The sequence below is a fragment of the Alligator mississippiensis genome, chromosome 13, assembly GCF_030867095.1.
Source record: "Alligator mississippiensis isolate rAllMis1 chromosome 13, rAllMis1, whole genome shotgun sequence".
Taxonomy (NCBI): domain Eukaryota; kingdom Metazoa; phylum Chordata; order Crocodylia; family Alligatoridae; genus Alligator; species Alligator mississippiensis.
In genome coordinates this window covers 27,008,796-27,020,936 of record NC_081836.1, presented here as the reverse complement: position 1 = coordinate 27,020,936, position 12,141 = coordinate 27,008,796, and the positions used below count along the sequence as shown (strand labels likewise).

The window sequence follows — 12,141 nt, the reverse complement described above, 5'->3', positions numbered from 1 at the left end:
CCCCTACTCCAAGTCACCCTAGAAATTCCCTTGCAATTGTAGAGTGTAGGTTCTTAGTGTCTGCTCCCAGGATGGCTTATGATTTTCTACATTAGATATTCAGTGGATAAAATAGAAACACTCCTGCTGAGCTGGAACAGATCTCTCAGCTGAATGCCCTAACCACTAGGCTACCCTGATAGGGTCCTTCTTGCCTGCTCTCTTTCTGGCCCCATCACTGTAGTGTTCCTGGCTGCACTGTGGCTCAGCTTTAGCAGCAGAATGCTCTATAGCCTGGGGTTTGGGAAATTCTCCTGTAGGTAGGAGATAGGTTTGAACCCTCCCAGTCTGACAAGGACCAGGTAATCTATTTCCTGGGTGAGAGCTTTAACCACTAGGCTATTATACAAAAGGTGGGTGCTGTTGCTGCTGTCATGAAAAAAGTGAGCCCTGCTGAACTAAGCACTCACTCTCAGAATAGGACTGTGAGCTCCAGATCCCAAGCAGATGTAATACCCAATGTATAAGCCCTGGGTCAAGCATCTGAACTCCAGAGAGGACTGGAACTTCAGATACGCACCCTGAGCTCAGCATGTGAGTTTGTATGGATCATCCTTGGAGGTGCTTAACAGTTCCCAGTGATTGTACAGAGAGCCTAGGCACCTAACTCTGTTTCCTGCAATCACCCTGCTGAGGCCAGATGTCTAACTGGTGTCACAACACCTAAGTCAAGGGCACCTTGGTAGATATACATCCAATTTACAAAGGAGGAAACTGAGCTGCAGAGAGACAGTGATTTGTCCCGGGACACAGAGTGAGGCAATGGAGAGATGGCAAGAGAACCCTAAACACTAGAACTCCAATTTAGTGATCTCACCACTGCTTAATAGTTCCTCATGACTATAATCAGGGGGGCAAATAAAGACCTGCTGTAAACAGTGCCATTCTACAAATCAGTGGCCTCTGCTTACCCTCAATTTACACTAACTCAAGTACAAAAATAACAGTTTTAGCTTTATACACCAGACAGAAAAAGCCAACTGTTGTGTAAGAAATGGTTCACTGTAATTTTTATGACAGTATTATACTATTGGAAACATGTTAAAGGATTCCATTCCTCGTACCCTGAGGCTATACTTGAAAAGATTTGCCCATGAATGCTTTAGTAGCTGTTATCAAAATCTGATTAATCAAACTGTCCTCTTGCAGCTTGGAAACTGAAACCCAATACACTTTTTGACAGTGCAACACAATCTCACTAGACGGACTGCCCAGCCATGTTTGTAAGCTTTATATAGAAGGGCTTTTTTCTTTCAGATCTGTTCGGAACTGCACTTTGGTGCCAGCTTCTGAAGAACATGACACTGGAGGCAGTACATTCACGTTGGTGAAACTCCACTGCAGTTAGTACACCAGTATAAGTCAATAAAGATTCATCAAGGATGTATATGGTCCAGTGTCCTCCCATTAACTTCCTGCTAATTCAGCCTTGGGGTACAGCAGCACTCTTTGACTTCAGAAAAAAGTTGGAGTTGGAGGCAGTGTTTGCCAGTGCTTTACAGTGTTCATCAGTCTCAGGGGCAATTCAGAGCAAGTAGGGATTAAGCCATTGTGGCTGAAAATCCAGGGGTTGAAATAATAGAGTAACTGGGGAAAACAAATGCATGAAGCTAAGGCAGAGTGGGTGTCCCCAGGGAAAACTGAAATTGGCTCAGCTTAGTTCACAGCTCCTTTCAGAATCTCATGAAATTTGAGGAAACTCTTAATAGATAATAGCTACCAATATGGCAGCCATGTACCTTGCATTTGACCAGACTCCCAATATATTACTTTCTTCTCCATGCTCACTTGGCTTCAATAGTAGGTTCCACCCAGGGTTTCCCTGTACTATCTATTGCCCCTGAAACCTCATACAAGCAAGTAAGTAGCAACTCCTTCAGCATTACTTGAATTGGAGTGTCCTAAAGATTTCAGGGGAACAGTCACAGTCACTTTCCTCCCTCTGACTCTGAAAAGCATGGAGCTACTATTAATAGCAACTCTTTATGTTGAAATGACACCCCTTGTTTTGATATGGATGCTGTATAGTATATATTCACTGTAGTAAACTGATTCAGAGTTAGCTAAGAAATCCCAGTGATCAAACTGGACACCTGTACAAGTAGACCCTTCGAGGACAGTCGCATTGCCCCTTACCCAACTTAGTTAAGAGACTTTACCATAATGCATTTTGCCTATAGCCAGTGAATCTTTCCTTAAGTTTCCATACAGCACATAAGCTGAGCCATACCTGCTTTTACAGACACTGGAGACAAATGAAAGCAGAAATGTCAGCAGCATACACACAGGAATGGAAGCTTGCTTCATCAACTCCACAATTATACTGGCTTCTACTCCTTCTGACTGCCAGTGGGTCAGCTTGATGGGCCCATCATCATATCTGTCTTTCATAAACAGTACCTTGCTCTTTGCCACTGTGTCAAACAAGATAGCTAGTTTTGAGGCATCCTCTGCTTTGTGATCAGTGGAGTTGGTCAGGTTCCCTGGGGGATGGAGGTGCGAAAGCATTACTTTGCGTTGGTCATAATACACCAAGATAATTTCATCTTCCTTGGGAGTACTGGGGTGTTTCTGAATAATAGAACAACTCCAAAACTTGCTGTCTGTCTCTTTGCAAAGCTGAATCCATGGCTCATGGGAAAAGATTGTGCCAAGATCTTCCAGGAACTCACTCAAGCTCTCTTCCTTCTTTTTGCAGTTACTCCATGTGCCCAGTACAGAAACATTGACCTGAGTCACTTGCCGGACTTCAGAGAGGTATTGCTTCACCTGGACAGGAATAAAAGGAAAATGGACCACAGCCAGGATAACTGCAGAGTTCTGTTCTGGGATCCAATGGCCAACCAAAAGACCGCTTTCTGCTGAGGAGCAGCAAGAGGGGAAGAAGACCTTCAGTACCACCATAGGAATACTTGAGGAACTTTCTACCTGCCAATAAAAAAAACAACCCAAAAACTTATAGACTGCAGTAAAAAGTCCAGAAAAGTATCTGCATTAAATTAAAACAACTGGAATGAAGACCCAGTGTCATTCCTAATCACCAAATTCAAACACTTGCTAAGAATTGCCTCTGCAGTGAGATTAAGGACCTGACATTAGCCAATACCATAAACTGGGTGCATCTACATGAGCTGCTGCTGACTGCGCACTAGATGAAAAATAATGCACAGTAGCGTGTCACAGCACAGACAGTGCTAATATGCTACTGTGCAGTATTATTAGGCTACTGCACAGTAGCATCACCTAAAAGATGTTTGCCGATGCTATTGCACAGTAACTCCAGTTACTGAGTATTTATTTAGTACTTGCTAAGTACTTGTATTTATTTAGCAAGTACTGAATAAATGCACAGTAATGGCTGTGCAGTAGCATCTCATGTAGATGCACCCAATGGCATTTAAAATCATAAACAACAGAGAGGTATTTGGCAAGCTTCTGATAAACACAAGTTCTTGGAATGACCTTCTAGTGAAACTGGTGGAATAACCTTGTGTTGGAAACTGCAATCTTGAAACAATCTTTCATAATGTTACACTAATGAACATACAAGTTGCTGGGCTGGCTAAAACCAGAAGTTTTTCACTGGTCTTGCCTCTGCGAGTGGTTAATACTGGGTTCTCCAAGAGAAAGGAGAAGGATATGAGCAGCTGTATAATAATCTGCCTGTAAGCGGAATATTTATTTCTAATCCCATCATTTAAATTCAATTTAAAGATAAATACATTTTGAGCTTTGAACTAGTGGACAGTATTTAAATAATGTGGAAGTGTCTAATAAAAATGTAATTGCAACAAGGAGGGAGCTGGCACAGATAAATCAGCATCCGGAGATTGTTTGTCCTTTTCTGTCCTTCGTTGCTGTGCTAGGGATATGACAACTCCAGGACCCCTCAGGCTGGATTCTTTGTGATGGGACCAGTCAATTGGAAACAGAAATCCACACACAGTATATCTATAACATGTTAGGAGGTCTCTGGTATATTTGTTTTTCTCTTTATTTAATAAAATACAACTGATTTATCAAATCTATGCATCTGGCAATTTGTGATGGAAAAAGCAGCAGCTGTATTGTGATGGGGTGGCTGGTAGGGAACAACATATTCAAGTGATTCATTCACTTGGAGAACTAGAGGCCTGCCAAACACAGCAATAGGAAATGCCCGCTCACGGTTGAGTTCTCAGCCTCTTGAGGCGGAAAGGTGAAGCTTCCTTGGCATGTGACCCATTGTTGGCAGTGGGACAAGCACACAGTTGCTATTATCAAGGGGTAATTTCTTGGAGTTTTCCCTTTCTCTTCAAACCTGAAGAGGCCAGACCAGGGCATAAATTACAGGGCATGTGGGCATCCGCAGAGATTTTCTGTTTAACAATATTGATGTAGAAGTGTTAGCACTGCTGTGAGCACACAACCCTTAGCTCCTGAGGGGAGTTGGTCACCTCACTGTCTGACAGTCCCCCTCCAGCTCACCAGAGAAGCATTCCCAGGCCTCCTTAGCCAGAGGGACAATCTCTGATTTATGGAGGCTTTGAGGGAGAAGGGTCGTAGGAAAGCACCAACAAATATGAAAAGGAGGCCAGGCCTCAAGCAAAGAGATGAGGGATGTAGAAGAACATTATGAAAACAAGGGGTGAGTGTGGAAAGAGAAAATGACAGAAATGACATATTGAGAAAGGGTGGGTACAATACACAAAATGAGCTGAAGGAGATAAAGGGAGCTAAAGGCTATAGCTGAAAAGTTCAGGTCACAATCTCTCATCCGCTAAACCTTAGTAATTAAGAGAGCCAAATGGGCTAAAGAAACCTTAAGACATACTTATCAAATCTATTAAAATATCAAGGAGCAGGAAATATTTCGGAGGGAACAGGGAGGAAACTGTTCCATTCTTTTACTATAAATTGGGGAGTGTCTTCCCAGATGGAGAACACTGATACGTATCCACTCTGCACCAACAGTGATAAAACCTGCCTCCCTACAAAAGTAATCTCCTTTTTGAAAGACAGTGGGGCTTTTGTTGAACAAGCCCAACAGTTTTCCCCATATCCAGCCTAAGACTGTTAAAGGAGTCTTCTTGTGTGCAAAATTTAGTTTTAGTAACAGAAAAAGGAAAACAAATAGAACACTTTTAAGAAACAAGGCCAACAGAAATGTTTTCAAGAATTTAAAAATATATATTACATGTAAACTTATTTGGTGGTGAACGGGTCGATATCAACCTGCAAGGATGTGGGCAGTGGAGTCCCGCAAGGCTTGGTCCTTGGACCAGCGCTATTCACTGTCTTCTTCAGTGGCTTGGATGAGGGTGTAGACAGCACCCTGTCCAAGTTCACAAAGTTAACACACCAGAGGGTAGGGAACAGATCCAGGCAGATCTGAACAGGTTGGAAAAATGGGCAGAACGAAATAGGATGCAGTTCATTAAAGACAAGTGCAAAGTGCTGCACTTAGGCAAAAAGAACCACCAACACACTTACAGGCTGGGGGATGACCTTCTTAGCAGCACAGCAGCAGAAAGGGATCTTGGAGTCATAGTTGACTCCAAGATGAACATGAGTCATCAATGTGATGAAGTGATCAACAAGGTTAACCGTACTTTATCATGCATTAGCAGATGCATGACCAACAGGTCCAGGGAGGTGATACTTCCCTTCTGTGCGACACTGGTCAGACCACAGTTGGAGTATTGCATCCAGTTTTGGGTGCCGCACTTCAAGAGGGATGCGGAGAATCTTGAGAGGGTTCAGAGGAGGGCCACTTGTATGGCCAGAGGCCTGCAGGTAAGGCCCTACGAGGAGAGACTGAGGAACCTAGATCTCTTCAGCCTTCGCAAGAGAAGGATGAGAGGTGATCCTGTGGCTGCCTATAAATTCATCAGGGGACAGCAGCATGGAATAGGAGATGCTCTATTTACTAGGGCACCTCCTGGAGTAACTAGGAACAATGGCCACAAATGGACAGACAGCAGATCTAGGTTGGACATTAGAAAGAACTTCTTCACAGTAAGGGTTGCCAGAATCTGGAATGGGCTTCCAAGGGAGGTGGTGCTCTCCCCTACCTTGGGGTTCCTCAAGAGCAGACTGGACAAACACCTAGCTGGGGTCATCTGACCCCAGCGCTCTTTCCTGCCCAGGGCAGGGGGTCGGACTCAATGATCTACTGAGGTCCCTTCTGACCCTAACATGTATGAATCTATCAATCTTACCCTATTAAAAATCTCCTGCAACAATTACACACTCACTATATTGCAGTACTGACTGAAAACTTGAAAGGGAATTTTACCAGAAATGGAATATTTAAAAAAAAATTTGATTTGTATATTTTCACTGACCCAGTAAAAACACAATGAGTAAATACCAAGGGGGCTGGGCTGCGCTGTGCTCAGGGCAGGTGGTGGCAGCTCTGAGAGGGGAGCTACGGGGTCGGGGCTGTAGCCACCTCAAAATTCGCTGTAGGCCCTCCAATGCCCCCTCCCAGCACTGCTGCTGCACACCCTAAGCCCAGCCCAGCCCCACCCCCTGCTGAGAAGAGCCCAGTGCAGCCCCCGGCCCCAGCCTACGGCGGCATCCTTCCCTACCCCGTATGCCGATTCAGGCGCGCACTCCCCCCAGGACCTATCTGTAAACACTGAGGGCCAGTCCTGACCCAGTAAACAGTTTAACTAGAAAAGAGCCCCCTGGACCTGCTAGTGGCCCTCACTCCTAACCCACAGCCCTCTATGCTCCCAGCCCTGCTGGTGCTCTTCACTCCTGACCTGCTACTCCCTGCCCCCAGTATGTGGGAGCAAGGAGTGGATGTATGTGGTAGGGAGGGATGCGTGTGTGGGGCACATGCCTCCCATGCCCTCCTGGTGTGCATGCAGGGCAGGAGCTGCCCCCCACCCGCCACACCCTCCAGATGATCAGCTCATGGCTCTGTCCCACACCTTGCTGCACCTCTGGCTGCGCAGCACCTGCCCCAGCCCCAGCCCCACTCTACTTAGAGATCTACACTTTGAAAAAAATATTCACAAATGACTGGATTGGTCTAGGGACTCGTAATGGATAAGGAACATTCATCTCAATATTTGCCAGCTCCAAACCAGAAAAGGCTAAAAGTGAGTTAAAGCTGCTACTCATTGACTGTTCATGAATGAAAATGAAATGTGTTGGGATCTCCCTCTCCACCCAAGCAGACTGCTGCCAATGCCAAAAACCCACCTTGAAAACTGACATCAACTACCTCATCTACTTTCTTAGTGATGAGGCCAAAGACTGAATGTGAGGGCTGGATTCCCTTCTGACCCCCCAGACATTGTGTGTCCAGCAAAAGAAATGTGAACCATCACTTTCCATGCTGTACCTGCTCTGAATATAGGCCTTCAGTTCCCAGGGCTGTTCTACTGGCATCTTACAAGGGCACAAAATCTAATTTCCACCCTGAAAGATGGATTCATGTTCAAATGCTGCTCTATGGGTGTCTGCACCAGGTTACCTACAAGCTCGTAGCTAACAGGTTCTGTATCCAGACAACATTTGCTCTGTGGAGCCCCTAGCACAGACCTTTTGATGTGCCTAGTGGATCACGGGCTTGGGCCCATCAAGGAAGAAGCATAAGCTTCCCTTAGTAGGGAGGCCACTGAGGACACATCAACTGATTTGGGAACAACAAAAGAGAAAACAGGGAGAGGAGCGAGGTCAGAGGTTTAAAACAGGTGCACTAAAAGGGGACACGAGGCCCAGGGCCCAGTGGCTCTCAAACACATCCAAGGAGAAGTGGACACAACCCAGTGAAACTTTGCCTAGAAATGTTAATGAATCAGGGACATTAAAATGGCCTAGGGGTCCTCCCAGCCAGAGCCTCCTTCCTGGTCAGGTATATTGGGAGCTTGGCTAGGGCTCCCTGGCACAGGAAACCCTCTAGATACATCTGAATTAGAAGTGTGAGCCTGGAGGAGGAATACACTCCAACCCAGGCCTCAGGCCTGTTGCAATGCCCTGAAGCCTTCAACCAGGCAAAACTAGCCTAGTTCATCTGACTTCCTTATAACCCTCCATGTGCAGAGAGCTTCTGCCTGGCGTTGGGGAGCTGGGGCCATTTTGAAGAGGGTTTTATTCCAGTGGTGAAATTAGCTGGGGACCTCACATCAGCTCCTGTGTGAACGGGCCCCTGCCACGCTGCTCCGGCTCGCCACAGACAGGACAGAGACACCCGCCTCACGCACGGGCCCGCCTCCCTCCGGGAGCTCCGGCTCAGCCCCCGTGGGGAAGCAGAGCAGGCGGGGAGCTGCAGCGCCCGGGAGCGGGGGTCGTGGCCTGAGCTCCTCGGGGGGACTGGGCAGAGCGGGCAGCAAACAGGAGGCCCCAGGGTCACCCCTTCCCGCACCGCACGGCACGGGCCCGCCCCGCCCCTGAGCGACTCCCCTCAGCCTCCCTTGCCCCTGCAGCGACCTGCCCCGACCCCGCGGCTCACAGGGAACAGCGCGCCCCTACCCTGCTAGCGGCCACCGGGCGGCACCTCTTGACATTCAAGCCACTTCCGGGTGCAGCTGTCCTGCTGCTAGGTGACGCGGTCCGCGCCGTCCGCTCTCACGTGCGTCCCGGGCGGGCAACAAAGGCAGCGGCTCCAGGGTTCCGCCTCGCGGGGCTTCCCCCTCGCAGACCTCCGAGACCCAGGGACCGCGCTCATCTCAACAGCACGAAGGGCCTGGCTAGGATAGGGGGCCAGCAGCTTCCACTCCTTCCCACACACGTCTTGTCGGGGGAGCTCCCACTCTGTGCCCTTCATTTAGTGCCAGGAGCCAGCTGTGGGCATCAGATGTTTGCCTTTAGGGTGCAGGCAGGCCCAGAGCTAAGGGGACCCTAATGACGCCAGTGCTGTCACCCCCACATGTTCCAAAATCAGGAGTCAGCCCTCACAAATCATGAGATTAGCTAAAAAATAATAATTTGTGCTTATATGAGCAGAGATCTTTGAACTTTAGAAATATTGAGACTGGCAATAATATGAGTGCAGGAGATGGGACTTTAAGAAGCAGTACCAGTCACGGCAAGACTGTGAATAAAAGTGTGAAAGTTTCAGCACAGGAACATGTTTAGGGACCCTAATGACGCCAGTATGAGGTACTAAATAAATGCACATTAGGTTGTGCTAAGCGCTTTTTAGGTGACACTTAATGTGCAGTAGCCTATTCTATTGCACATTAACGCATTAGCCTGTTTTTTAAGCACTGCTTTAATACACAGTAGAATAGGCTACTGCATATTAAGACACACGTGTAGATGCCCCCAGTGAGCCCTGTAATCACCATACTTCAAAAGTTGTCCTTCAGAAATCAGCACCTTAGAACACAGTGTGACAACTGTGTCAGCATGTCACACACACTTTTCACTAGCTATAGACATTTTTTAATGCCACACAAGCCACACTTACAGGGACCTTAGATGCCACTTATCCTAACATTTTTACAGTTGTCTAATTTTTACAGGGTTGATCTCAAATAAAGAAAACCCAAAATGTACTTAAAAAACCCCCAAACCTCATGTTTTTTTTATCCAAGGTCATGATTCTTTGAATGTGGCAGCATTCAAATGTGGCAGCACTATCTTCATAATGTCTTCATACTGCAGACACAACACTGTGACATAAATGTTATACAACTTCAAGGCTTTCCAAGGCCTACCTTTGTTCAGTCTTGCAAACTCTCTGAAATGGCAGCCTCCTGATGCATAGGCTGATTGAGGTTCTGGAACCAGACGTATGTGGAGACATGTGGAAGGAAGCACTTTCACTCTTACAGAGGGCTAACAGTTTTTTTAATTTAAAGTTTTCCTGATCAAAAATATGGTTTTATTAAAAATACAATTTTTCATTTGAAACTGTCAGTTCTGATGAAAATAAATCTATTTTCCTGTGGGAAATCAACATTTGTATTCCAGTTTTCCATGATAAAAACTAAAAGTAATGTTTAATTTTACATAAAAGGGAGTTATTTTTTTTAATCCAAGTTATTTTAAATTGAAACAAATTAAAATGATAGTTTTATTTCTAAATTTCAGTTAAAAATAAAATTAAAAAAAAAATGGTTTGAAATGTCTTGCATCCCAGACCACATCTATTGGTTACTTCTTTCCCTTTCCCTGTATTTTGGCAGCCAAGAGTTTTAAGCAGACTCAGAGACACAATTTACCTGAGCTTTCGGTGTCTGATCTTGTCCCCCAGAAGCCTTCAGTGAGAGCATTTGCATTGACTGTAGCGGACACAGACCTAGTCCTTAGTACTGAGCCTGTGCTACAAATGGAAACCACGCCAGGAGCAGCTGGAAATGAGCTTGCTCTCTTGCCTGCTTCTTTCTGAGTCTTCACTATATCACTAAGCATGATGTGCTAAGTTCACACAGTAACTGCCCTGCTACAACAGCGGGCTGGGCCTACTGATAAGGGAGACCTGCTTGGATTAACTTTTGAAATCCTGAAACTAATTGATGCAACCATTTTCTGGGCCACTGAAAAAGTCAGCATATCAAATTTATTCATAGGGCGCCCCCTCACCACAAGATTTGAGCAATGCACATTGACTCTAAAATAGTTCATCTAGTGCTGTAATGGGTAAAAAGGGTCCCTTGTGCGGTCTTTAAATGACAGTGGAGTCGTCCAGTGTCTTTATCCACCTGGTTAGACTCCCACTGTCCCACACATACCTAATGTGCACACACATGTACAATTCTTCAGGCTGTCTTGGGTTGGCATATGTATTCAAAAAGTAATTATATTTGCTGGACCTCCAAACTAGAACATCCTTTTTTATGAATGCCATGTGGTTTGGGGAGTGTGGATACACCAGTATTCTGGACAGCTTTGGGCATCTTAGAATTAGAGGCAAAGGAGTTAAAAGATTTGCGGCAGATGGGTCTTTCATGCTGGAGTTCAAATCTTGGAGCTGCGGGGGGGTTGATTTTGGATGGTTGGAAAAAGAGGAACAGATGGGAGTGAAAGGATATTCATGAGCTCATCTTCCACACCTGAACCATTCATTCACCTACCTGATTTTGTCTGTACTATTTTGTCATTTTCTTTTAACCTGGTATGGTTTTACAAGAGGATTTTTGGGGTGATCCAAAGCACGCCAGCTTGGCCAGCCCTTTTGTAGAGGGTGCCCTGGCAGGTGGCAGGGTAGGAGGAAAAATCTGTTGGGATGAAAGAAGCAAGACTGCAGTTTGTTGTTATTTCAGATCAGGCCGTTCTTTGGTACAAATTCCAGGGCCCTGTAAAATTCCATAGCTGAGTTACACTAGGGGCAAACCAGGCCCATGATTTGCAGATTCTTGTTTGCTTCAGGGGGAACAAGTCTTAGCGGGAAGCCTGGGTGGTATCTGAAAGGAACCGTTACCCACACCTCCCGGGTGGGATGCCTTTCCTCTCCTCTCCCACACCCATTCTGCATGGTACTGCCCTTTGTTGATAAGGCTTATGTGTGTAGTTCTCCGAAGCAAGGTCTCTGAATTCCAAGCTGGTGCAAAATGTGTGTCACACAATGGGGAAGTGCTGAGTCCCAGCTTTGGTTACCTAATGCTCACTGTGAAGGCATATGGCACTGAGGGCCAGCTGTGGAGCATGTACCTGCAGCATTCTTTACAGAAGTGAGGTTCCTCAGTGCTTGTTCTGTCTGTGTGTATCATGCTCACTGCTGATGTGTGAGGCATGTGATTTTGTGTGTATGCAGTATGCATATGAGAGCTGCATTACAAAGGTACAGGGTACTCATTCCCAGTTTTATATTTGTGTTGGGTATCATAGGCACTCATTCTCCAGTTGTGCATATACGTATGTGTGTATGATGTGCACTGCAGAAATATGTTGAATTCAGTCTCTCAATCTTTCCAGTTGCTCTAGTATGAAATTCCTTGCATTTTGTGGATATTCTCCTTACCTGTGTTGCTCAGCCTTTCATTCTGTGCATAGCTAGTTTCTCACCAGTTATGGCCAGGCAGGAACATCAGAACCACAGATAATCAGAGATCTTTAAAATGTTACCCCATTCAAATAAAGTCTATTGTGAACAAAGCACTCTGGACAATAACATACTCTGTCAGTCCTAGTCTTGATCCTCAATTCACATACCATGTTTCT

General features: G+C 45.8%; 1 protein-coding gene across 3 annotated transcripts in view; it reads right to left on the bottom strand.

The window, feature by feature from the left end:
• The window catches only part of PIGQ (phosphatidylinositol glycan anchor biosynthesis class Q), a 61,194-nt gene that overhangs the window by 39,845 nt on the left and 9,208 nt on the right, over window positions 1-12,141 (bottom strand). Inside the window, exons 1-2 of one of the 3 annotated variants that reach the window (XM_019493061.2) lie at window positions 10,203-12,116; window positions 2,270-2,967 (exon numbers count right to left, since the gene is read on the bottom strand). In XM_019493061.2, coding sequence (XP_019348606.1) covers window positions 2,270-2,967; window positions 10,203-10,259 — 755 coding nt within the window. In that variant the 5' untranslated portion in view covers window positions 10,260-12,116. Of the gene's footprint in view, window positions 1-2,269; window positions 2,968-8,505; window positions 8,597-10,202; window positions 12,117-12,141 lie in introns of those variants that run through there. The other 2 variants (XM_014597442.3, XM_019493062.2) reach the window with 2 other exon arrangements.